This window comes from Agelaius tricolor, unplaced genomic scaffold (assembly GCF_023055355.1).
Source record: "Agelaius tricolor isolate 1412-34295 unplaced genomic scaffold, bAgeTri1.0.p SCAF_16, whole genome shotgun sequence".
Lineage (NCBI taxonomy): Eukaryota > Metazoa > Chordata > Aves > Passeriformes > Icteridae > Agelaius > Agelaius tricolor.
In genome coordinates, this window is record NW_027269276.1 from 10,159,340 (window position 1) to 10,187,067 (window position 27,728).

At 39.6% G+C, this 27,728-nt stretch overlaps 1 protein-coding gene across 5 annotated transcripts; it reads right to left on the minus strand.

Moving 5' to 3' along the window:
- Positions 1–3,845: 3,845 nt before the first annotated feature.
- Positions 3,846–27,728, minus strand: SPPL2A (signal peptide peptidase like 2A). 5 transcript variants are annotated; one of them, XM_071441445.1, is made up of 17 exons: positions 27,486–27,719; positions 23,573–23,692; positions 22,642–22,824; positions 21,788–21,877; positions 18,372–18,505; positions 16,147–16,298; positions 15,296–15,392; positions 14,684–14,785; positions 13,999–14,080; positions 13,668–13,742; positions 12,975–13,031; positions 12,764–12,817; positions 12,224–12,323; positions 11,328–11,405; positions 10,833–10,993; positions 8,679–8,712; positions 3,846–4,173 (listed from the first exon to the last, which is right to left on the minus strand). In XM_071441445.1, exons 1-17 carry the CDS (start codon positions 27,537–27,539, stop codon positions 4,142–4,144), a joined length of 1,605 nt encoding a protein of 534 aa, XP_071297546.1. In that variant the 5' UTR covers positions 27,540–27,719; the 3' UTR covers positions 3,846–4,141. The 5 variants fall into 5 exon arrangements, with proteins under 5 accessions (XP_071297546.1, XP_071297547.1, XP_071297545.1 ...); XM_071441446.1 differs by lacking the exon at positions 12,764–12,817 and having other exon boundaries at positions 8,677–8,712; positions 27,486–27,720; XM_071441444.1 differs by lacking the exon at positions 8,679–8,712 and having other exon boundaries at positions 27,486–27,713.

Sequence of the window (27,728 nt, forward strand, 5' to 3'; positions counted from 1 at the left end):
TTATCAGTAAGAGGAATTCCAGAGATACCTGAGCTTCCACCATCAACCTCTCTCAAGAACACAAAACCTTGAACTTTGATTGCTCACCACTGACAAAAAGGATAACAGTCTGAGTTGCCCTTCTTCTTTCCTCAAAAACTGTAGAGATAAAGCATTCACTCAGAAAATGTGCTGTATGGGCTACTTGAAAACAAAACAGTGATTTAGCTTCTGAAAGCATTAGAAATCCAAAGACAACTTTTAAATATATTTCAATTTGACAGTTTAGTATAAATTATTCCAAATGAAAAAAAAAAAAACCAAAAAACTGAGACTCATGTTGGGGTGATAAAATTTGAGTTTTCCCACAAATTGAAAAAAATTGCAGATCATTTGAGCTGGAAAACAAGCAAAAAACCCCACTTCCATAAGCAGACCAGTAGAGGTGGAATGCACCTCTGTGGGTTGCCCAGTTCCAGCAGGCTGCCAGGCCTGTGGCCACTTGTATTTTGTCTGTCTCCAAGAATGGAGACTCTACCACCTCTGTGTGCAACCTGTGCCAACCAAACTCACAGGGGAAAGTTTATTTTTGTGTCTAAATGGAATTGTAATGTAAAGATTAGACTGATCTAAACCGTCAAGTTTAGAAGAAACTGTCTATTCTACTTGTAATTTTGAGATTTACAGTTTAGCCAGTGTGTCAGATGGAGCAGCCTTAATGATGGACTGCATGGGGAACAGACAGTGAAAAACAAGTTTGCTGATTGCAGCTATGTCTGTTGTTCTTAACTTCTACTTTTTAAAATAAGTAAATTCAAAGAGCATTTTGGAGGGTTCTCTCCCCATTAAGCGCTCCCTTACTGTGACTCAAAGCCACCTCCAGTGTACAAGCAAAAGAGACTTCAAATACCTAAGAACATGTTACATCCAGAACACTGTATCCCAGGGATGGCTCAAGGATCACATATCGAGTGCACTCAGGTTCAGTGATTTTTTCTTTTTCCTTGCCAACACTTCCAACCCAGCCTGGGTTTCAAAATTGGAGGCTTGGCTGTTTCCTGCCCTCATGGCTAAGCACCTTCAGCTGAACAATGCCTCTGCAGAACCAGTTCCTGCATGACTGCAGGGAGCTTGTTTCCATCAAGAACTTTGCAGCTGTGAAGTTTCCAGCTCTCTGTTTCTCAGGTGTACTTTCAGGGAGCCTCAGCACTAACAAATGTACAACAAGCACTTCCTGAGTCACACCAGGAAAAACTGATGTAGCTCAATTCACTTCAGTTCCTCCCTCTCCATCGCAGGGGAGAAAACAGAGAAAAGCAATGTACCAAACCCATCATACAGGTACTTACAAGTGGAATCATAACTTTGATACATCGAGGAAAAACTGCAACTACATATCCATGGGGTGCATTATGGATTTTTAACTTGGTATTATGAAGTGTTAATTGTTTTGCCATGAACATTCATAGTAGGAAAAGGATGAGTTAGAACAAAGCAATTACTCAACTATTTTTTTCCAAGTAACATTTATTAATAACATTTTTAAGGTGATAACTTAAGAGTCATAAGGAAGGGGGCAGTTGTCAGTAAACATACAATGAAAAGGTAGTAAGATTTTTCTATTAAAGTATGACTAACAAGGCTTTTAACAGTGTTTAGCTCAACCAAATTTAATATTAAAAACATTCAAAATTGCTAGAAGTGTTGCAATCAGTTCTATTGAACTTATAAAAACCTCATTTCAGTAGTCAATACTAACCTACTATTTATATAAAATTTTAAACTCCATTCATAATTTTTGTAAACAAAGCACCTAAGCATTTGAAAGAAAAAAAAAGTTAGTTTACATCCCACTAAATGGCAACACGTGTGTGAAACTTCAGGCATGATCAGGCATGGGAATATTATTAGGCACAGAACAAGACAGAGCTTCCACAGTCAGCTGCTGAATACACTTATGTTGCCAAAGGTCTTTTTTATTTATACTAATTCCATTATCACTTACAGCTGAAAATTTAATAAATCCTCCATGTGGAAGATTTCAAAGAGACAAAGAAGTCATCTTACATAGGTTTGTGAAGCTTCTGAGGGCTTTCAATTGTACATGATTTTGAATGAGTTATGACTTCTTTATCTGCTTCAGGAATTTCCAGAAACTTCTTCAAAACCACTGAACTTTGGCAGATACTGGGCTTGTCAAAAAGCATAACACATCAGAAGACACATTTTCAGTCTGCTATTAAAACACTGAGGTATGCTTTAATTTATTATGAAATGCCAGTTAAATAAAACAGAAGATGACCACTGTATTCTGAGGCTGTCAGTTCAAGCTCGAGTCAAGGGTGGAACTACTGACATACAAAAACTGCTTTTAATTTCTATTTTCTTAGGGAAGCTGCAAACAAGGTGAGTTATCTTACCCGTATCAACTGGCACCACGCTCAATCTCTGTGACTGGCAACAACTGATATCATCCAGGCTGTCCTTTGTCTGCTCCTGACTCTTGCAAAAAGAACTTTAAACTTGATATAAATTAGGTAAATTTGCAGTTAGCCTTTGTTAACTGCCAATACAGATTTTCAATTGGCTTAATTAGCACACTTCCAAAGTAAATCTAGCTAAACTAGATTTAATCAGGTAAATTTTCCTGAGCTGACATGCCCCAAACTGACTAGAAATGTCCAGAGGTGACCTTCAAACAAAGGAGGCACTGCAGAAAAGCCTCCATTGCCACTGCCCAGCATGTGCTTACTCAGTTGTTTTCTCCAGGGTTCTTGAACTTGTACTTGCTATAGGAATGACATTCATTTAAAGAATAGGAAAAATGTTTTAACAACTACCTGACATGAGCACTAAGTGAACTCAGTGGTCTCCCCTTGTTGCCTTCTCCAGTTTTCTTTGGTGTCAAGTGTTAGCATTACAGCTATACAAATTTTCTATGCCTAATCCCCTCAATTTGCAGTTTCCTGAAAAAAGACCAGGTGTCAAACTCAAACTCTTCTAAATGCAAACTAATGATTTAAACTACTTATCCTTTTTCCAAGTCTTCAAAAGCAAAAACAAATTAAGATTAAACAAGTTAAACACATGCATTTGCCTTAGCTAACACAAGTACTACTAGCACTATTCAAACCTGTTTTGTCTATCAATTGCAAAGAATTTTCAAAAATACTTTTTTTTAAAGTATGGTGCAGATGCAAAAGGTAAAAAAACCAACAAAAAAACCTGTCCTGTTTTCCCCTATCCCTCTGAACTGATCCACAGCCAAATGAAGACCACGAATATACACCTACTCTCAACAGGTGAGAGAACCAGGCCAGTGTTAACATTTTATCCCATCCCTTAAAATAGCACCTTCTGAGCAAAAAACCTCTTGCCTTCCACACCATCTTGTCTGTCAACTATTCCAGGAGCTGCACAGAAGGATTCAGGATTATGTGTAAGTACCTCCCCTCTTTTATTATTTTTAAATGTTTGGACATGTATATCATCCAAAGTCCTGCATCAAAGCTTAACAATTTCCACAATCAAGGCATAAGCCAGTGATACAATGAGGGGAGTGGGGAGGAAGAGTTCACAACCCCACACTTAATTTGCTCTGTTATTTATTTTACGGCTCACAATAGACACTGTTTATTCAATTACTTGTAGTAATGGAACTATAGTTTCATTCTTCAGTTGCTATAGTTACATTACTATCCAACTTTGCATTCAAAATCTGGAAAGAAAACATACGAAGGGTACTTTATTTTTTTTCAAAGAAACCTAACTAGTTTTAATCAAAACTTTAAAAGAACATTTCACTCATGATGATATGGGCAAGCAACTTTTATAAAAATATACTGTATAGAAACACAGTTGGAAAATTGCATAGAAAATATCCTTTTATTTAAATTGAAATAAGGCACGGTTTTACTAGCTATGGTTTGGCTGTAAAAATGCAACTCTATTTTGATTACTTTTATGTTATTAACAGTATTTTCCATAAAAATATAGGTGCAGGAATAAAAAACCCTTTTACACAGAGTGGGAAACACTCTATTGTAAAATTCCACCAAATTTACTGTAATTCAGCTGTCAAAAATTCAAATGCTATTTTAAATCAGGATATCCCACATATTATTGTCCTCCAGGCTGTTCAGTGGCTGATGCTGTGCTTTCTTCATTTCCTGTGTAATCCAGGTGTTCCATCATCTAAAAAAGGAAAAAAAAAGGGGAAAAGAGACGGCTCTTTATAAAGAAATACAGCTTTACCCCATTGATCTAAAGTATTTGTTAGCTAAGAGAAATATAACTAAACACGTGTTAGAGTGCATTTTAGCAGCATACATTTAGGAGGTCCTCTATAGATCAGAAAAGTATTTAAGCCAAATAATCAAAGCTGTATTAGCTAATGCTTTCCACTACAAAAGGAGTCTCCAACCAAGGACCCGGGTCCTCTACAAGAAAATGAACTTGTGAGTCAGAAGTATCTCAATTATTAAATACAGAGAACAAAAACCAATTGGGGTTATGCAAATTCTTCAAAGATATGGCTTGCAAAACTGTAAGTAGACTCTAGGATCTTACCTGACATTTACAGAATTTAATTCAAGCAATAGCTTGATCAGAAAGGACTTTCTCTTATCATGGCTGTAAAGGCTACCTATATTACACTTAGTCAAAACTAACTGTAGTAGTCACATTTCTTTGTAAATTTTCCTTTTATTTGAGAAGGGATAAAGGAAATGGAACTAAAGTCCTGCATCAGGAGAGAATCCAAACTAGATTATTAAATAGACTGATTCTACTTGGCATTGATGTAACTGATTGGATTGCCTGGATAACTCAAAACAAATTTGTAGCTGTCCTGACTTAAAAAGCAGCCTGTTTCCCTATCCACTGTTGTACTGCTGGAGGCAATGAAGGTTCTGGTTTTTCTCCTGGGACAAGGCATTGAATGAATGACAGAGGTAATACACACATTTGTTAGTGTGACAAATTGAGCCTATCAGTTTGAGGGCTTCAGAATTGAGCATAATTAACAAGGGGCCAAGAACTGGACAGTTTGGGTAGCTGATAGCCAGAGACAGAAGACACAGAATAGTACAACCAAGGCTGACAAAACAAAATGTGCCAAGGAGCTCATACCCAGAGTGGCAGGATTACTGGGACAAGAGATAATGCTTTAAGCATCAAAAGGCAGAAACCCCTACTTATGTTCTTCCATAGTGGCATATCCTGCCTGTCTTTCTGTGCAACAGCTGCTCACTGTGTGGGTTCTGATCTAAGGTAGGCAGATTTCCACACAATTATTTTCTTGTCTTAGTAGCACCTGCTCAGAATCCTTGCCAGGACAAAAGCAGGCTCTGAGACTGCTGTGTTGTACACACTTAGTGTGGTATAATTCTGTGCACAGGGTAAAAAGACTTGTTCCATTAACATTTCTCTTCTCCTCTAGTTCTGACCCAGCTCTGTGCCATTCCTTCTTTTATGCCACCAGAATTGTTTCATTCAAAGTACACAAACATACCTTATCAAAAGCACTTTTGCTTAAATAAGCTGTTTCACAGTCCAGCCACACCAGCATGCTGTGCAGTAAACCAAGATGACAGTTCCAAAAAAGAAGTCAGTGGGATTGGGGAATGTTTAGGAGAGCCCAGTGGCCACAATATCCATCTAAGACCAGAAAAGGCCTTTCACAACCCTCCCTTCAAGTTCCAGAATAATGACAGTAAGAACTAAGGCAGGCACCAGTCTTGCCAATAGGCTTAAGGACTGAGTTAGAGCAGCAGCACACACTCAGTCCAACAGTGAATGCCCAGCTCTTGTGCTAATGACAATCTTGCATTTATTTCAGTATATCCAGAATTCTCCTCTACACTGACCCAAAATCCACATCAAAAGTCACCAAAATCAAAGCATTCTCTACAATTACAGAACTCAAACCATCCCTTTGAATGAGGATTAAAGTATTCATTTCCAGGATAAAACAAGAACAACCTCTCCCCACAGTACCATATTACATCCAGTCATGCCATCTATCTCCCTTGTGCTTAGGGAGGATCATCTAATGGCCAGCATAGAGAAAGTAATTTTGCTAAGTATTTTTGTACAGTCTTTTCCTATGCAATTGACAAGATGCTTCTAGAAATAAGAGTTAAAAGTACTTGCAATAATTCAGTGTATTCCAAAGTCAAAGATATGCTGGAGATAGCACCTGTATCTAAATCTCCACTTAATAATCAGATTTTGAAGTTAAATTTAAAATCGAATGCCTTGTAAAACTCTAAAGGTGTTGGAGGGGGAGGGGGGTGTCTTTTCTATAAATGTTTCAAGGCTAAAAAAGCCACCCCACCCCACTTTTAATCTTTCCTCCACACAGAAGGACAGCCCACAACTTCAAGCTGGGGACAACAGGTGCCTCTCTAAAAGTACAAGGTGGCATTTAAGCAGCTTTGTCCACTCAGGTGTCTCCACTGTGGATTCTCTCAGGATAGCCCCTTCCTCAAAGCCTCAGCAGAAGCTGCAGGAATCTTTACAATACCCAGGTGCAGGAATCTTTACAATACCCAGCTGCAGGATGGAGGCACCTGGCTACACTCCTGGACAAAGGTGCTGTTTTAAGCTAAGAATGAGGCAAAGCAATCTGATTGTACATTGTGGAGAGCTCATGAACATCTCTGAAGTGGAGGAGACTTAGAAGCTTTGCTCTCACATCTGAATTTCTGACAGTTTTTAAGGGGGAGGTGTTAAGACAGCTTTGTAACAAAACCATTTTTGTTTAACCTATCTACTAACATGGTGAATCATTAAAAACTAAAACCAGCAAACTCACCCCCCCAAAAAAAACACTTCCACAGAGCCAAACTAGAAATGGCAGTACAAATCTCTCCCTGTAAGAGCACATAGTACCCATGCACACAGTTGCTTGCAAGATTCATGGCAATAATGTTGCATTCATGGAATTCTTAACAACTCCCAGTTATGATGAATTTGCAAGAATCTAAAAATGTGATTATAAAACTTACTAAATAACAGGTGCATGCTCTATAACATGCCAGTGACCAATACTTGATTTATTACTTCAAAGAGAGATAAGAAGTGCTAAACACTTCAAACTGACAAACTCCAAAAAGTTTCAAGACTACTCCATGTAGAAGACTTCAAAGTGGCCTTAGGCCACTAGATTTTCCTAAAATTATTTCATCGATTGCACTGATACAAAAATGAGTATTCTAAAAATCAATAACTGGAAAATAAGTATGAAATTAATTTATCATGAAAGCATCCATGAGGAGTATAAGCAATCCAGAAACCTAGATAAACCTTTATTTTACACTTCACAGCAGCAATACTGCCAGTTAGATGGCAGGAAAGTAAGTACATTACTCTTCCAAGAAATCTCTGCGCTTCAGTGAATAGTTAAAATGTTTTCTGTGCAGCAACTCTACAGCTCAAGACTACACCATAAAAGAGCCACACTGAGCATAACTAGAATTTAAGACTGCATCATTATGCAGAAACAGAAATTACCTCAGCTATGAATTATGGGACCTCAGAGCTATCTTGGGGAGTCAAGTATTTGTCATACGTATAAAGCAGAAACTAAAAAAGTGATTTTACCAACCTATCCAAGAACTGGAGTGTGCACAGCAGGATAGAAGAATTCTAAGTTATAAAAATAGTCTGGCCATCTGCTTTTAATTTGCACTCAACCCCTCCCACTTCCTAATATCATCTTTGGTTTATATCTAATTCCTTTATTATTAAGGCTTTTTAATGAGACTTAAATTGTTAAAGTACTCTTTCTTAGAAGAAAGGAGCTAATGAGAAAAGCATTTTTATTTGAGAGTTTAAGACACAGGCAGAATTCACCATCTCAAATTGTCTTCAGAGCAGACACCCTACGCTTTATAAATAGATGTGTAACTCCAACAACTATAATTCAAGATTGTATTTAAATGCTTAAATTCCACGAGAAGCTGAAATTTGAAAGCTTGCACTGCTCTCTGCAAGCTGTGTGGACAGCAAAAATAAATGCCATCAGTGTTAGCAGTCAGGAGCTACTGCCAAGAAAGGTCAAAGCTCGCTGCAGCCCAGACGTGCTGGGCAGAGAGCCGGCCCCAGCCCCTGCTCCCCAGCCCAGGGACAGACAGGACAGCAAGAAGGACACTGTGGACCAGGAGGGTGACACAAGAGCTGCAGACATGATTACTAAAGGCAAATCCATAATGCTCAGCATTGTAACACAAGACAACAAAATTGTTTAGCACTAAGCAGGCTTTCACATCTATGCCGTGACACAGAAAAATCAAGTGAAGGGCTGCAATACAGGTAACAGAAGAGGAACTAACACCAACTGCAAATATTTGAAGACAGTCCTAGGGTTTGGGAAGCTGGAGAGTAGAGAAGCAAACAAAGCCTGCTTTCAGGCTTAGGAATCACAGCTTCATTGCTACTCAATACTATGTTTTCCTGCACTCCTTTAAAAAAGAAAAACCCCAGAAAACCTAAGTGTGACCCCTATTCACATCTAAGAGTGAATACAGATTTGTATCTTGTCTTCAGTTCTACCCTCTTCTACCAAGTAATTTATACAAAATTAAGAGGTAGATGCAAAAAAAAGACTGAAAAGAGGAAGCAGAAGGGGAAAAAGAAGAAAAAAGGAACTGTAAGACAATTAATAAAGTTGCATTAAAAGAAGGCCATAATCACACCTTGTAGCAAAGGCGTCCTGGAGGAGTCCGATACCTAAATAAAATTCATTCCATTATTAAAATCATATACAACAAAACCAACAAAAAAATCAGAAAAACCCCAAAATCCAAAAAGGTAACTAATGGACTACTATTATGAAGTTTAGTCACCTGAGGAACTCTACATGCTCTTCTACCCCTATTCTTAGGACACTTTGCTCTACCAACTCTGCAAGGTTCTTCTGTTCCCATGAGGGCAAAGCAAATCTCTACACAAGTCTGGCCATCCTTGTCAACAGAGCAGCTCTGCCTGAGCCTCAATCACTGATGGAGCAAAAAAATTCTCTTCTGACATCTTTCCGTATCTTTCCTCCTCAAAGTGAGCACTGAAAGCTGGAGATTTCAACCCTGGAGCTGTGTGGGTTGGGGCTGTTTGGGGTTTTGTTTGTTTGCTTGGATTTTTTTGCATGTTTGTAAGTTCAGTAAGGACAGTTCAAAATACAGTTTTAGATAAGAAGGACAACATCTGAGAAAGATCAACCCTTCAGCTTTTCAAGAGTGACACTTGAATAACACTCTCTGGGAACAAAAAAATAATATAAAATATTCTTCAGAAAGTTATAGAAAAATAGAAGTTAGTAAAGTTAGACAGAGCTCAACTGCAGGCTCAGTTACAGACAAGTCTAACTCAGAGATGGTGGAGTGGGGGATTGAAACCAACATTTTAAATTCTGCTAGAAATGAAGTAATCTAACTCAAAACAAGCTGAAGTTCAGAGTAGTTTTAATCCTTCAAGAAACCAGTTGAAAGGACATGAAATAACTACTATGGCAACATAATTCTTTCAAGTATGAGTTTTGCTACAAGAAGTACAAGAAATTTTTGTTGCTAAGGAGACCTGCCAAATTTACTTAGGCCAATCTTACTCAGAACTCAAGTGAGGAAAATAAATTGCAAAGTGTTTTCCCCACAACAAATCCAGAGTTACTGGGCTTCATAAATGTGACTTTGTTTATTTTAGAAGGGCAAACAGTCACCAATTTATATATAAATGCACAGTAAACCAAATTCATTCTGACCTACAGAGGAACATTTCTATTCACTGGACCTATGAAAGGAGGAGTTGATTTTGTAAACAAAAAGACAGGGTATTTAGTTAAAGTTGAAAAACTGAGTCATTTCACACCTAGGCCAACTGAAGCAGGTGTAGTGTATTAGATCAACAAAAGGTAGCATTTTGCTGGTAATACTATAGGAGCTGCTGCCTGTAGTTTTACAAGAATTACTCTTAACTTCCACGGATCCACTTAAACTTTCCAATCTTGAAAAAGCAGGAGCTGCTTCTATCCACCATGAACTTGACACCCACCTTTTCCCAGAACAGACTATCCAAGCTCCAAGTTCAAAATGCCCTAGATATAGGTGATGGTAAATTCAAACAATACTGAACTTAGGTCTCAAGCAAAACACAGAATAATCTTGAGACTGCTCTGTCTGATGATAAATGCCAGCTCACAAGGGTTCCTGGCACACCCAGTTACTACAGCAAGTCACATCAGGGAAAACGTGCACATGTCAACAGGTGAGAGTTTAAGAACTGCAATTCCTGGGCAGTGTTAGACATAACCAAGGGAGTAATACAGAATATCCAAGGCAGTGTGCCCACAGTGTGTGCTGTGATAGGAAACAGTTACAGAACCAGCTATTTTGTTCCTGAATGCTCCATACAGTCCTGATAATGCAGGCCCTCTGTGATGCATGGAAAGTTTCTAAAGTTCTAGACCATCACCAAGTTTTTGGAACTGTCTCTCATACAGAACTAGTGCAGTTTGGAGTCTGCATGCTTAGTTCAGTGACTCATGTTATACCACATCAAGATGATAGATGGGGAATGTTAAAATACAAGAAAACATTTCAAAGTAAATAGAACAAATTACTTTTCCTCCCTGAGTACTGAAGCAGCTATTTCATCTCCCTTGAGCTTTGTTCTGCCATGTCAACCACTAGACTAAGATTTTCTAAGAGTAAAGACTACTTTTCCTTATTAGTTCCAGAGGATCACAGGAAAACTTGCAAAAACTGGGTTGCAAGTGATCTATCACCAAGTTCTCAGAGAAGCATATACTCAAAGGAATTAACAACAGAATAAATAGAATAGTCCAGGCCTGAGCCTACCTGGTAATTGCTTCCTTTCCAAAACTTCTTCATCTCTTTGCGCCTCCAGGCAATGAGGGAGCTCGTGATGAGTGTACATGGTACAAGATAGAGGAGGGCAGGCTGCCCCATCTTCATCAGTGCCAAAACAATGAAAGTCAGCACCATGCCAACAGCATAAGCTATGAAGAGACATTCATACATACACAATCAGGAACAGGAGAATTTTCAGATTAGGTCAATCATTTAGTAGGACAATTCCTTTTTATTTTCCTTGTTAATATAACAAGGAAATAGCTTCCTTGTTAATATAACTGAAGAGACACAATAAATTGCTCTATATTTCCAAGATTTCTCAAAGCAACTCACTGCCATAAAGAAGTCACCTTAGGCACACTAAAAAGAGTTTTACAGAGATTCTTGACAACATTGAACCTTACCTGAAGAAAACCATCTAGATCTGCCATTTAAAAAAGCTACCATGAAGATCAACCATGCTGAAATATCACAATTTACCTATTGTGCAGGAAATGTAGTATATAGAAGATGATCTTGTTTGAACATCAAATCTTCGACAATAGGCAACCAGAAGCCCTTGAAGAGAAAAAAAAATTAAAAAGGAAGAGGATTAATGAAATGTTTAGTCATGACTTTTTTTCTCCCCAATTCTCCAAATGAAAGCAGCATAAAAGAATTTATAGTAAGACTTCACATTATGGTATTTTATCTTCTTCCAATATTTTTTCTGTAAAGGCAAGAACCAGTCTAAGAAATCCTACTGTAAATGTAGAAAAAAACATAATGGAAACATGAGCCAAGCAAGCTTGGAATTAGAGGTTTGGGGTTTTCAAGCAACCTAATTACATTGTGCTATTTTCAGCTTTCTAATACAGAAGTGTAACAACCTATTTTTAATTTCTTCAATAGGTTTCTAATGCTCACTCTTAACATTCAGCAATTTTGTCTGCACATTCTTGAATAAAGTAATTTGCTCAAGACTCCAATTATGGCCAAATTCAGTTCTTCTGAGAAAGATGGAAAAACTTGGCAAAATATTTTACATTACCTCACCTCTAATTACATAGTCTAGGATATGAAAATCCTACAAAGTCACAGAATATTTGCTTTATGAGATTTTAATGATACTTAGTTAATACTGACAACTGGATTTACCTACAGGACTTGCATTTATTCAATCCAGTAAAACAGAAAAAAACCCTTTCACTATTTAATTATTCTATAACATAGTGAGCTTTCTTCTACTATGGCTTTTGTTGTATTCTGCACTGACTGATCAAGGCAAACTGCTGCACTTGATTCAGCAATTACCCTGTGAATAAACTCTGCAAGCCAGCTAAGAATAAAACCCAAAATATTTATTCCTAAGTTAGTTACCAAAACCATTTGCTCACCTGGGACAATGATGTCTCCAAAACCCAACAATGAAAAGGGCAAATCACAGAGTGTTGATGCAGAGTGTTCAAGTCTAGGCACTCTAATAACCACGGGTAACTGGAAAACATTAGTGCAGAAGCCACATAAATCTCATCTAAAGCATTCTGGTGTTCTGGATATTTTTGGTTGCTTGAATTAATAAACAGTTTAAATATAATTAGTTTATCGTTAATGCAGACTTCAAAATAGGTAGAACCTGAAGTAAAAACCAGAAACCAACATAGAAAGTAGATAAAGCTTAAGGCAACTGGTAAGCTGGAATTTCAGATTTACAAATAATATGCACACATACAAAAAAAAAAAAAAAAAAAAAAAGTTAAAACACTATTTAACCATGTAACAGGAGTAACAAATCTTGATTGTTAACCTAACTATAGAATACTGATCAATGATATCCAGGCCCTAAAGAGAAATTTGGACAGTAAGGTTTTCCCCAAAAGAACAGTCTTTTCAGAGGAAATAATTTAAAAATCCAGTATCTGAAATACAATCCTTACTTTCTCATGGGGAGCTGAGCGTTCAGTAGGGACTTCCACCAAGTTTCCATCACTCTAGGATCAAACCCAAGTCAACAGGCATTTAATACTTATAAGGAAATAGCAGAAGCTGGCTATATTTTGTGAGAAAGTTATGCTGAAAAGCACACTATGAATTAGCTACACAGAGTCAGTACTTTAATGCTGCACATATTACAATGACTGTTCATACCTTTTCACTGTTTCCAAAGGGACCAGCTGCAACTTCAACCATTATACTTGCCCCATTCTGAAATTAAAGTTATTTTTCAAAAGTCAGTGGTTTGATGAACCAAAACTTTCATACCGCATTGACAAAAACTGCTTGTACCTCCACTTAGAGTTCAGGATTGGAAAAATCCTGAAAATCAAAGGGAATGCCCTGGTATTGTACAGTATTATACTGCATTGTTTGACAATAAAAACATGCAGTCCAGCCTAAAATAATGTTAAAAAACCTCAAACAACAAGTCCACTAGATGTAGCTAGAATTTTAGATAAAAACATGTCAGCTTTTTCTGCCAAGAGCTTTTTACTTCAAAATAAAAGCAGGTTAACACTTGCACACAGCTCATAGCACATTGCAAGTGATCACTACAGAAAGCACTAGAGTATATTCCAATAAATGGGTGTATAAAGCAAAAGAAGGACAAAAACTGGAGGGCAGTAATTTCTCATGATCACACTATCCCTCACACTAAGTGGGGATGGTTTATACTTTTGACCGTGTGATTGCCATAAAAATTTAGGCCACTGTTGTGTTACATGGGAAAAAATGGAAATCAGCTTCTCCACCTTGAGAACACTGTACACACTGACCTGTTAAACAAAAATATTCTCCCAATGACCAGACATTTTTGTTCTTACTGTAAATTCACAGACATACCTTTGTGATAAATGGTGTTATGAAGACAAAAAACACATCATATAGAAGGAGGAGGCCTAGAAGTATTACACATGACTGGCAAAAAAAAGAGAAGAAAATATTACTGTGGGTTTTGAAGTATCACACAGCTGGATTCTGGAACCACTGCAGTACCATGTGTGGTACTGGCATAACATTTAGAACAGGATTCGTTTCTTTTAATAATTATTAAAAGTGGTAAAGATTATGTTTTTAATATATATTTCTTGCATATTGAAAATCTACTTCCTGACAGTAAACTTGCAGATTTGTGGCAGTAGAATATTATCTTAAGGTAAGCAACTTACAGTACCTTAAAGTTGGGCATTTTCAGTGTTTTAATGAAGTTTAGGCAGAAAGCAACTCCCAAAATATCTTGCAAAATCCAAGCCCACCTGAAAAAAAACCCAAAACATTTTTACAGGTAGTTCAAACTGCTGCTGGAATCTAGATTTTTCTGGAAATAGCAAGGAAAATTTCTCAGAAAGCAAGAAATTCGTTTTTCAGAATTACTGCTAGCAAAACCACCAAAGTCCTAGTTTCAAGATGGTCAGTTTATACCAGCCTCTGATCATAAACAGGTAACTGTGCTGGTAATGGCTGGGATAGAGTTCATTTCCTTCACAATAGCTGGTAAGGGCTTTGTTTTGGATTTGTGCTGGGAACAGTGTTGATAACACAGGGATGTTGTAGCTACTGCTGAGCAGAGCTAGTCCCTGTGCTATTCTGCACCTCCTTTCTTCTGTGGCAATCATTAGCAATCGAGCTAGTTCTTCCTCATCTTCATAGTTTTTGTAACTTCAAATTACCACACAGCTCATTTGCATTGCTTTGTTCTCTATTACTCCCATGCTTGTTAAGCTTCAAAATACTTTCATGACTTTTTTGAAATTGGCACTGGAGTTTAGAAGGATGCTGCACTCCAGGATTAGCTGTATGCTGGGAAGTTCATTAACACCAGTTATTCACCTTACTCTCAATCAGAATGCACCACTTACCTGTCCTCATTTCGAAATACTGCCCAGACAACAGCTGCTGCTATGCAGAATATAGCAAGGAAAATAAGCCTCACTTCAATGGTTTTGTTGGAACATGTAATCCTAAAAGAAAATAATTAAATTAAGAGAGAAGGCCTGCAACAGCCAAGACACATGCCTGTGCTATCACACATCCTTAAGCTGCCAAGGTGTTCTCAACCCATCTCCCTGCTGCCTGTAGCACAGTACTTGCTCCAAACAGGATCAAATGTGCAGGATCCTCCCCTTACAGAGTTCCTTGATGAACACAATAAGCACACGTGACAGACAACCAGCATTTTGTAAAACCAAGCTCAGACAGTCAACCAGAGCTTTTCAAATTTTATTATAGAATGCTTTCAAATATAGGTAATGCAGCAAATCTACAGCTATTTTAACTGTTGATTATGCTACAGATACCTTTAATATTTATAAAAGCAGCTTGTAATTTTCTTTTGTTACTATCCCACACACTAAAACCATACAGGAAACAATTCATCAAACTGTTCTTGTATTTTCATGCTGTCTTGAGTAGCAACCAGAAAATACCCAGAGGAAACCTGCCATTTTTAGTAAGTGAAAGGTGCACAATACCTGCACTGCCCAAATGGGATTTCTCCTATTAATGCTGCAAGACAGTTGTACAGGCTCATTGCAGATGCCAGGCAGAAGACTGATATTATAACATAAACTAAATCAAAACAATGAAGACAGGAATCAGTGCCAAAAAACCAGAAAACAGCAAATAAACACAATAACACACATGTGATATTTTGTGTTCAGGAGGTGTCTGACTGGCACTGGGTGATGTGGTTTAAGGGTTACAGTGACAGTACAGAGTAGACAGTTGGACTGGATGATCTTGAATGTCTCTCTCAACCTTGAGGATTCTCTAATTCCATGATATAAACTGTTAACAGTTATACCAGTGCTCAACAGTACTGGAGATCATAGTAAGCTGAGTGTAGAAAATGCTGAATTCTGAGTGTCTCTGCTATGACAAAGTTCTCATCAAGCAAAAACTTGACTCAGAGGTGTCAGAATTGCTTTCTAGCCAGATCCTCACCAAAAAACTAAAACCAAACACCAAGCCCCAACTAACAAATAAATGCTCCCATCAAGCAAACTCAAACACTACTAGGTTGTCACTGCCATCCTCCCAAGAATGTTGACATAAATCATATTTTGTTTTACTCATCATTAGTCACCTTTCTTGCACATGACTTCATTCAGAACAAGCACTGTCACAGCAGATTTTGAAAGACAGCTGAAGAAACCTTTCCTTTAAGTAGCAACTGCATCCTTTCAACCCTCAACTCATGCATGGAGAGGATAATTTAAAAGTTATATTCATTTGAGTTTAGAAATCTAGCTTTTTAGACTTAAACCACTTCATAATATCACATAGAAAAGTGAGTCAAATGAGATTATTCATTGTTTCTTACCTAACCATTTGTAGAAGAAATAAAGTAAGACCAGCATGACACAACAGATGACAACAAACAAGATAACTGTTACAGGGGTGAAAGTAACATTTTCTTCCTTTTTCCATCGAGTTTCTCTCTCCCCTGGACTTGCTACTGCTTTCAGATTCTCACTGTTTTAAGAAAACAACAAACACATTTACCTCAGATGACAGATTATGAAAATGTTATGCTATGATCAGAACTGATGGTTATAGAACATTTAGACTGACAAGGTTTCAGTTTAGTCCTTCATATTATCATTAGACTTAAACCCAGAGAAAACTGTATGGTTATTGTTTGAATTTCTCCCCATTTTTTTAATGAAGATAAGCACTTCCAACCTAGCACAGATCACAAGAAAAAGATTCTTAACTGTGCTCCTTTCCAATGGTGTGGTAATTCCCAACTTTAAGGGAGCATCCCCAACCAAAACCCTGACCCATGTGAAGAAAAGTAGTACTACACTCTTAAACTGCTTTTCAGGATGCACACACTGAGCTCTATTAGTGCATCACCTCTGATTAGAAAATTTATTGGGCTAAATGTGGAGAATCTGATAAATATGTCTACAATAAGTCAAAACCAGAGGTATTGCACACTCTTAAAATTTCATCTAGACATTAAGTGTCTGCAAAACCCACTCATGTTAAAGAATGAAGCTAGCTAAGTACCAGTTCCTTTACTCTTACACCTCATAATTACAGAGTAAGTGAAAGAGAGGTGGTATAATTGGGGGTTTTTTAACTGGGAGTAAGATTCCTGTGCATACATACTCCATATTTATACCTCACCATGCAAAATAAGGAGGCTTAAATTGCTGTGTTTGTTCTTTGAGCAGAGAGCCCTTCTACTATTTAGAACAGACCTGGTGCAAATTGCCCATCAGATAGCATGTTCCTGAGGAATCCCAGAACCCACCTGCCAAAAGCTGAATTCAGCACTGAAACAGCTACCTTCAAAAGAGAGTAACCCACAGGAGCAAGGCACCTTGTTAGATGAATCACCTTCTCAGAAGACATGCTTTGAATAAGCAGCTTTTTTAAAAAAAAGCTTGCCCTAGATTTATGAAAGAAACTTTAACTAGTTTAATAAATTACATCTAGGTATTTTTAATATGGGAGACAGCACCACATTTTGTTATTTTAGCATTCAGTACAGCCACACCCTGCAGCACTGCAGGTGAAAAAGAAGCATAATCAGATCCAACCTTTAAAAAAAGAAACATACACACCTCCCCTCCTTCTACTTCTTTAATCTCTTTAAAATAGCTAATTTGCATAACTGTGGGAAAAAGGAAGCTGTTGTTATCACATACAATCCTCTCCTTGTTGTGCTGGGGAGCAAAGCACCAGAACACCACTGAGACCCTGAAGGTAGCAAGACATTTAGCATACACAGCCACCCAAGAAATACTGCAGAGTAACAGCAGGCTCTCAAAGGCCAGCTACAGCCAGTTTAACCCCAGACTAATAACAATTCTGTGCATCACTTAGAGCTGCACACCCCTCAAGGACAGAGCAGAAACCCCCAGCACCCCCAGTTTCCTCTGCCTTTTCCACATTGTGCACTGCCAATCCCTCCTCCCTGCTCAGGGACTGCTGCTGCCTCCTTGTCCTTGCCCAGGCCTAGAGCTGCTGCTACCCCAGCTCTGCTGCTCCACCAGATAAAACAAAAAGCTGAAGCAGATAAGCCAGGCTGGACTTTATCTGGAGCCAGCCAGACAACCAAACTGTGCATCCCATTGCTCTCAGTGACAGGAGTGCTGCACAGCCAGCTGGGATGGAGCAGCTGCACCAATCCCTACCAATGCAGACACTACATACAAGATGTATTTACCTCCTGAATCACTGCACTTGAAAGTGTAACTAAAATACCTAATTTCTATTGTGGATATTGGAGAATTATAATGCTAGTTACAGAGTGTTTGGTAATTTGTCAAAATGTTAACTCATGCCTCCTCCCAAGAGCTGCATTATCCCTCAGGAACTTTTCCAACCTGTGCTTGAGGTTCCTCAAAGACCTCCGGTGATTTTTCAGAGGTTACAGTGCTCAAACATTTAATGACAAAGCAGCTAATTGCACTTAGGTCTTCTAATTTTTTTAACTACCAACCTAAAAGAAAATAATTTTTCACTGATCGTAGTGACAGCTTTCACAAGCTTTGCAGTCCATGTAATTTAAGCAGTTCCATTTAACCAACTTACAGTTCTGCTACTCCACTCCAGTAGCCTCCCAGTGCCACTGTAAACACAGCAATTAGGAAGATGACAACCATGCTGTAGTCAAACTCTGGCAAAGGTGGTGAATACAGAGTCACATTAACTTCATTTCCAAGCACCTGAAATATAACACACATGTTGGTTCATAAAGGGAACAAAGAAATTATATTGCTTATTTTCCAACAAGATGCACATCATGATTTCCTACTCTTAATCTACATAATGCTGAGAGGAAGTTTTCAGCTCACTGCACAAGACATGTCAATATGTTTACCAAGAAGCAATGCTTCCCATGCTACCTTTCAGGGTGGTCAGGTTTGGAAACAAATCTGTTACTGCTCCTGTGCAAATACAGAGATACCACAAGAGAAAATGGAACCTCTTTGCATTCTTCCCACACTTCTGAGAGGTTGTGCCTCCAGCCCAAATACCTCCCCAAAATACACCAAGTGCTATCAAAGACATCTGCTCTGCAGGAAAGCACACCTAACTCAATCACCTTGAAACACAACTCACAGCTCCACTGAGGTACCAGCAGATCTGCCTCTGGCTCTCAAACCCACAGAACTCAGCTCAGAGCCTGACAAGAGGCTTCAGACAGAACACCAGTGACAGCTCGAGGTGCAGGAAGTTATTTACCAACAGCTTAACACAAACATGTGTTGGGATGGATTCAAAAGAAAAGAAAGCAATTTCACACTATTTTAAAAATTTAAGACCTAAGGAAAAAAAACCAATCAGCTGAAGTACACAAAAGAAAATGGGAGAGGACACTGAGATGTAACTGGTACTGAATTGTACAAAAATCCTGAAAGCAAAACCAAGGTGCTTCCATTTGACTGAAAGGTAAGATTTAAAAAAACAAAGAAAAGATGATAATTTGGTAGGAAATGGAAAATAGTAGGGAAGACAAGTTTGCTGTTGCAGTCAAACTAAGTCCAGACATCTAAAGTAATTGTGCAGTGAGAACAGACTTCAGAGATGCAGAAAAAAACCCCAGATTTGTTTACAGTCTGCATGTGAGATAAAAGCAAGAGAGAGAAGAACATGCCAGACAGGTTTGGCTTCAGAAAGATCAAACTGGCACTAAAAAGACTGAATGGGAAGGCCAGTGGTAGAATGGAATACAGTGGCCACCGATGAAGACAGCTGAATCATTTCAACATCTAAATTTTCTAATTACAGATAATAACCTTTCTGCAGGCTAAAGAAGTCAGAATCATTCCTTTTGCCTGAAGTTATGGAAGTTCAGAAAACAAGGAATAAAATTAAATTCTAGTGAAACACTGTAGTTGTATGAAGTGGAACATAACATTAAAGGGAAAAAACCCCTATTCGAATTACAGCATCCTCTATGTAAGAAAAGCCAAACAAAAAAACAAACCACATATACACAAAAACCCAAACACACACCACCAAGAACCAAAAAAAAAAAAGAAAAAAATCCTAAGAGGTTTATACATTTTTAGTATTCAGTTTCAACATATCTTAATCCAGTTTTTCCTTGAAGTTTCATAAATCTTACGAAGTGTAATTCACATTAGAATCCAGAGCAACTGTTTCCTTTTGCTCCTATCGTTCCCCTCTTCACTAAAAACTCCCTAAGTCTCAACTTCCACCACAGGGAGCACTGGAATGAAACAGACTGCACCAGGTAAGAAACCTGCAAGAGAGCTGTCCACTGACTACAAGGTTTGTACCACTCTGCTACTGCTATCAAAACTCTTAACAGACTTGGCTCTAATGGTGAGGGCTAACAGAGATGATTTACTTGTCAAGTAAAAAGAATGCTTATATAAACTACTTCCCTCAGACTGGTATTGTCTCTCTCTTCTAAAAAAAAGGAGGAAGCTGGAAGCTTTAAAGACAGTTAAACAAGAAATGCAACTGTAGTTGGAAGTGTACAATGGCTGCTGGATTCCAAGCAGTGCATATAATTCAAAATAACAGCTGCCAGTGACAGGACAGAAGGCTTTGGCAAAAAAGCAGAGCAAAACCAGGAAAGATCACTTGTAGTCTAGGCAGTGTTCCTCACTACTTTTATGAAGGCAGTCTCATTCTAAGACAAAAATGAATTCTTTTATTCAGCAGCAGTATGTGACATCACCTGGCACACCAATCTGCAGCAGAGGTGCTTTGGTGAGTTACTCCAGCTGTACAGAAGTGATTCCACATCACAGCACTCCAAGCATAACTGGGCAATAAAGAAGTGCAGAGAAGATCCAGACCTAACCTGCCCTGGTTCCCTTTCATGTTAGGAGGGCATCCTAAAACCACTCAAGCAAGCAAACAACACTCATCAGACTGAAGAAACAAATCTGAAGACAGAGGACAGCCTGAACCCAGCTGGAGTACTTATCAAGTACTTATCAAGTATTTATCAAGGCTGTGGCAGTCTGAAGCCAGCACAGACCTTCAGTCATGCCAGTGCCTATCTGCAGTGAGGACAGCAAACAGCCAAAGTCCTACCAATCAGGCAGTTTCAGCTTGCATACTTACCTAAGACAACCTCCCGTGGCAGCTCTGAAGATTGAGAGCAGAAATGGTGAAGTGAGCTTGCAAATTCAACTCAAGAAGCTAAGGCTACACAGTGCTAGCCTCTGCTATCCCCAGAAAAACACGTGCAACACAACTCCTGCTCAGCAAAACTATTCAACACTAAATAAAAAATCAGAAAAAGCCACACTGATGAAAATATACTGTTTTCCTTAAAACACTGTGCAATGTTTTGTTATCCTAATATTACATGCCAAGGAAAACAAACTCCAAATACTCCCAAAACAAACTCTCCTGCCTATAAAGTGTAGGAGATAGCACAACTGCTGTATTTTAATAACATGCATTTGGCATCTCACCAGCAGAAACTCAAACTACACTGCCTAACCATTCTTCAGCTAATGCTGTCACATTATACAGAGGGAGCTCAGCATCTGGCAAAGGCAAAAAACTCCCAGTCTTTCCTCAAGATCCAGCCTGCCCAGGTGCTGCTTGCCTGAAAGCTCTGGTGCCAGCAGCTACAAGCTCAGCTGCTGTAGCTTCTGCACTAAGGAACTTCTGCACTCTCAGGCTACAGCTCTTCATGTGTGTCAGGCACCTGCAGCTGTATCCAAGTCTACTGGAAGATACAGCTTATCTTGGACAGCAGGAAACTTTTCAGGTTCCCCATCTCCAGTCAGGTATAGTGTTTCCCATTCTCAGTGTTCTAATCAATCCATCTCTCTTGTTCACCTAATTAGGAAGACTAGTACTTCCACAACTAAATGTCCATCCTCTCTTAGGAATGAAAGCAGTATCTAAGCACATTCAAATCAGGCAGACATCCAGACCTGACCTGAAATTAATCTATTTGTTCAAATACCTAAGTTTATACAACCATAACATGCTGAAGTTCTGTTACTTACCAGCTGCATATCTACTATGTCATTATATCTTATAAGAGCAATTGGAAGAGTCACATCTTCAAAACCAGTCTTGTTATCTGAAATAGCAGACTAAAAAAGAAAGTGAAAATGGTATGTATGTTGAGCCTATTTACAAAATAGGTTAGATCCCTAAAAGCAGATTATTCTTTCCATTTCAGTGTATTTGTAGGAAGGTAAAAACCAAAAAGCTCATTCATCACCCTTTGCAAAAGATTAAAAAAGATAGATATACTTAAATCAAACCAGCTGATAATACCAACATGTCTGGATTCCTAATGCTGTTGTGTTTTTATAGTATTACAAGGGATAATCAAAACTGGTTTCAATTTCTACACTTCTAAAACAAGATGAACTTTCAGTGATAATCACACAAATTCATGAACTGTACATATTTGTACATACAGTTTGCAGCTGCAATGGAGAACAAAAAGTCAATGAGATCTCACAAGACCTTTTGTGATTTCCAGTTTTGGATTACACTTCCCTAGCTTATTTTAGACATGTGTGATAAAAACCAGTATCACCTAGGTTTACATGGAGTTCAGAATGCACTAAAATTAGGGACAAGTATTTGCATTCAGAAACATGTCTGAAGACACAAGGAACATGTAAACATCCAGCTCTGCAGCTCCTCTGAGCTGATTCAAGCCAGCACTGCACAGCCCAGCAGCACAGCTCTGTGAGGAGAGTAAATGACTCATGCTGCAATCCCACACATGGTCAGCTTCCTCTGCTTTTGGGGCTTCTCTCAGCTGACCCTGCACAACACTGCATGACACCAAACAGACAGGACACTACTTCAGTACAGAAGAAAACTGTTTGTTGTTACTTACCAGCCTAGATTTACTGGCAATCAGAAGCATTTTAGCACCCAAACTTTGTGCAATTCTTGCTTTCTCCAAGAAAGTGCAGTTTCCTCTCATCACTACAACTGCTTTGTCTTTCATTAAGCCAGAAGGAACTTCAGCTGAACTGCAGAGGACTGTAGAAGTCAGGTTTTCCAGAGTCCTGAAAGTCTGCAAAGAAAGAGGGAGAAAAGGAATTTGATTAAAGTAGGAAATTTGATATTACAAACAAATTAATCCAGAGGACTACATTACTATGCTCTTTAACTGGAGATTTGCCAGGGAGAGGTGTAACAGAAAAGAATAACTCAGGAATATAAAATCACAGCAGCACTTTCTGCAGCCTGCAATAGTGAGGAACACTTGAAGCAGCATAGAGCTGAAATAATCTGGGTATTTCTAAGTGCAATTTCACAGTAGTTGGTACTGTAATTTAAATATAAGAAACTGATTACACAGAAAAATCACCTGGTTTCAAGACAATTAAACAGTACATGAAACTGACAAGCCAATATAAAAAAGCTCCAGAAGTTTACCAATTTTTGTAAAAAATAAACAGAAATTTAACTCCCAAATACAGACCTCAGACATAAGGATAACATCCAAAGAGAAAAAAATTAACAGGATAAAATGAATACATAAACACATAAATAAATAAACACATAAATACAAAAGCTGGTTCTAAGCACAGAGAGAGTATTCCCTTTGTGAACTCTAGAAGCCAACTCTTTCAAGGATAGAAATGTTCACTACAGCCTTTTTTTTTGGGTGGTTTGGGGGGAAGGGGACAACATGAAGCAAAACAGCAAATATTCGGTGTAGCACATATTTAACTCAAAATTTTGAAGACCATTTATAGTTGACTCAAATTCATACTGCATTCTAGTTTTCTTAGAGAGCATGACTACAAGCTACTTACAGCATTGTCCAAGGTTTTTGGAAGAGATAGCCAATTGGAGTTGTAAATGATGCAGTAATCCTTAGTTACTGGAGGCACTCCACTTCCAGAGGCGTGCAGGATCCCCTCATCAGCAGCCACCTGCAAGAGATCACAGAGTTCTGAGCTCCAGCAAGTTCAGAATATCAGCTATGCAAACATTCTTCTAAAAAGCGTATGAAGAGAAAGACTTGTTAGGAGAAAAGAAATTTACTAAACTCATTATTTTACATAATAACTGATGCCATGAGAGATGGGGAGCTTGAGAGCAGGGTGGAAATCTAGTAAGAACCTAGTTACTGCATAATGCTGCTTATCTTCTTTGCAAATACAGTGTGTTTATGACATGTACAGCTCATGTCACCAAGCAGCAGAATACCAGCAAGAAACCAAAGCAAATCACTTCAGATTCTCTATCTTATGCCTTCCAAAAAGTGTAAAATTTTACATGGAAAGCAATTAGAAGAGCACATGGAAAAAGAGATGGAGTTCTAGAGTCTTCCTTCCTCACAGACTCTAGAATTTTCCCTACTAACAAAAACGGAGGATTATATGTAATACATATATATATATATATATATATATATATATATATATATATGTATATGTATATGTATCATATGACAATTCCCCAAATATTTTTGTCAAGTAACTTTAGTTACTTACAAATAACTGTCAACACAAAGAGACCAACTAGTGTACCTTAAGAAGAATTTGTGTAGTCAAGGAAATACTGGTGTTTCTTAAGATTAGAGCCCCTCACATAATATGATTCCTTTTATTTACAAATACAGCTGAATTTTAAAACTTGCGATAATGTTAGGAATATATTCTTCTCCCCAAGTATAAATAAAGGTCAGGTATCTAAGTGGATAAATGAACAGACAAAAGATTAGATGCAGCTACACCTATAAAGCAGTGAAAAGAAATAAACATTATTTGCATCTCAAAGAAGTATCCCCGTAAAAAACTGGAAGATGTTCTTACTTCAACTGTTTGTCTTGAAACTGACCTCAATAGCACAAAGCATCATCACAGTAAAAAAAATAATTTTTTAAAATTCTGCTGTAAATTTCAGATGTGTACAGAAAAACCACTAGCATATAAAGCTAGAAGTAGGCATGCCTATGGGGGAGAAGCCCAAACAGTCAGATACACAATGCTAAGCATTAACAGTGCTAGAGAGGCATTTCTCCTCCAGCTAGAAGATCTGTATTCTGCAGCAAGGGAGAACTGGAGAGAAAATAAAGGCATGTGACGATATTGTTCAGAGGTTTATGTCTGCCTGGTTTGAATAGCAAAACCCCTTCTTCAGAGGAATCCATTCTACTGGCCCCAGCGCAGGAACATCTGCTGGGAGAACTGTGTCAAAGGGCCTGAGCACATTAACTGTTGAATACAGAACAGCTCTTCAGCTGTCAGCTGAAATCAATTGGTCCATGATTTATGATCAGCACAAAAATGATCAAGCTGCCCCTCTTAAATGCATTCACCTAGAAGTACAAGCTAATGGTGAATTAAAAGCAGTAAAGACTTCTAACAGGTGCAAGCCCCAGAGGTTTACATCCATTAAAAGCTCTTTCTGCTTCACCAAATAGAATGATAAGTGTTTTCTGGGTTCCAGGAAATCAAGTGTTAACACTACACAAGATAAATCCACCTAGAAGGAGTGATTACTTGCTTACATGATATGCATGTTTTGTTTGGCAAGCTTCCCTCCTCTGGGGATTAATCAGGGCACACAATTCATCCTCATCAGGTGGAGAGAGGCAGGACCTGAGCATGACGTGCAGCCACACCTATTCATGCTGAGCTCCAGACAGCATTGAGAAGTTAAAAATTAAAAGAAACACTACATGATATGCCTCACTTGGAACATCTCCAGGGAAATCCTCTTGCATCCAGCTAAAGTCCTGTTACTTTCTAATGGCTTCAGTGTCCTTTCACAACAGACAAGGGCTAGGTTTGGGCAGGTGGCCTTGCAGTCAGCTGTGTCACTGAACAAATCCTGCTCTCAGTACACATACATTTTTCACCGAACACACTTTCAATTTTGTTACTTAAGAAAAAGACTGAATGTGTGATCACAAAAACGTCTCTTGAAAAGATTAACCTGCTTCCCTAGGCTGATTTGTTCTGGCATAAAAGCATTCCCATGGAGAAGAGGCATGACAGCTGTCCTTACTTTAAGGGCATCACCATCTCCTTTGCCTTCAGGTTCAGACAATTCCTAATAACTTCCAAACAAATTCCTTTCTATTTCCAACAGGTAGTTCTCTCATCATATTTCCTTCCTTTATCCCCTTTAAATTTTTGTTGTATAATTCCTTATCTTTGATAGAGAAGAAGTCCCATTCTGTCTTTTAATCCCTAATTTTCCAAAGGTGTCCCAGCCACTGCAGGGATATAAGCCTGGGCTGACTGCTGAGTGTCCCAGTAACTGCACCACACAGAATACAGGAAATCAGATGAACCAAGAGACACAGAGACCAAACCAAGCCTATGTTTACAACATCCATCACAATTAGTACCTAGATAAGACATACAGAAACACAAAGGTACAGACTAGGGAGAAGGTAGTCTGTATGTAGCAAGTGACAACATAAAACCCACAGAAACATAAAAAGGCAGGGGGGAAAAGATAGCCATGAACAGAACAACCATCATTTTGTTGTTCTGCCAGTGGCCATGTGACACACACAAATCAGCCCTTCTCCCTCTCTGCAGGCACTGTGACCCAGGAGAACAGGAGCCCATGCCCAGAGAGCAGCAGTGACCCTTCCCCATACCCAGCTCCCCGTGCTGTAAATGTCAAGAAACTACTCCTGAGGCAGAATGACCTGGTCCAATGCTCACCACTGCTACAACTGCATCTGTAGAGCAAAGAAGGAGGCAGGACAAGGCCTGGAGTCTTATAAGAGGGCAGAAGCCCCTTCCCTTGTCAGCAGCAGCCAACCATTGGAGTAAAGGGCAAAGCCACTCTTCAGAAAACCCCAACACGCCAGTGACAGCTACATGGGACTCAGGAAAAGCCAGGGAGACAAGTTACTACCCCCACAGGCATTCCCAAGGTACTAAGAGACTGTGTTGTGCACCTGTTGCTGAGCATATCCAGTGGTGACTTCCTACACAGGAAAGAAGTATTCTGCATCCTGTCTTACCAAAACAAGATAAATTCTGTTAACATTAAGTAAAAAAACCCAAAACCAAACAAATTTCGTGGAACAGCATTTAATGCATACATGTCCTTTATACTGCCTAAGCAGATGATGGAATTTTCTGGCCTCCCCATTTCACTACCCCATTTGGCAGAAGGTGGTCTGCCAGATTTCCACGGCAATGTACACCTGTGGACAAGCTGAGAATGTGCACCACACCAAAACCAAAACTGAAGATGAACGAGACAAAAGTCAGGATACACACACACACACACTCTAGGAGCTTCCCCCTTCGCGGTATCCGAATTTAAACACCATGTTTATCCACGAAGGCCCCCGTGAATTTGTTATCTCAACTCCCAAGGCGTGACCGGAGCTGGCCCGGCCTGAGCTCCCCGGGCCCGGTGAGGGGAACCGAGAGGCCTCGCCCGAGGCGCGCCCGGGAGGCCCAAACCCCCCGGGCCACACTCGGGCCCGACCCCGAGGCGCTCGGGGGCAGGGGGAGCGCAGCCCAGCCCAGCCCAGCCGCGGGAGAAGGGAGCTGCGCGGGCCCTGCCCGCCGCGGCCGGCGAGCTCCCGGGAACGGGCCCGGGGGAGAAGGCGGGCAGAGGGAGCCCCTGGGCCGGCAGCGAACGGCAGTGAACAGCAGCGACAGCAGCGCCATCCGCCAGCGCCGGCCCGAGTGGCGCCGCTCGGGCGCGGCCGGCGCGGCAGCGCGGCCCCGCGTCCGTCCTTACCAGCGGGAGCAGCAGGGCCCACAGCGCGGCCCACGGCAGCCCGGCGGCCCCCATCGTCCTCCGCCGGCTGCTCGGGGAGGGGCCTCCCTGGGCTCGGGCTCCGCACGCCCCCGCGGAGCCTTTCACCGGCTCCCGGCGCGGCGCCACTTCCTCTTCCGTCCTCGGCTGGCGGCCGGTCCCGGGACACCGCGGGCAAGGCGGGCGGGGGCGGCGCTGCCGGCGGGGCGGTGCTGCGGGAGCCGG

Excerpts from the sequence above, each read along its gene's own strand:
- SPPL2A (XM_071441444.1), bottom strand. The coding sequence starts at position 27,539 with ATGGGGGCCGCCGGGCTGCCGTGGGCCGCGCTGTGGGCCCTGCTGCTC. Across the intron at positions 16,299-18,371 it reads TGGAGTGGAGTAGCAGAACT|TGAGAATCTGAAAGCAGTAG; the intron begins GTAAGTTGGTTA and ends TTCTTAAAACAG. Across the intron at positions 14,081-14,683 it reads GTATTTCGAAATGAGGACAG|GTGGGCTTGGATTTTGCAAG; the intron begins GTAAGTGGTGCA and ends GTTTTTTTTCAG.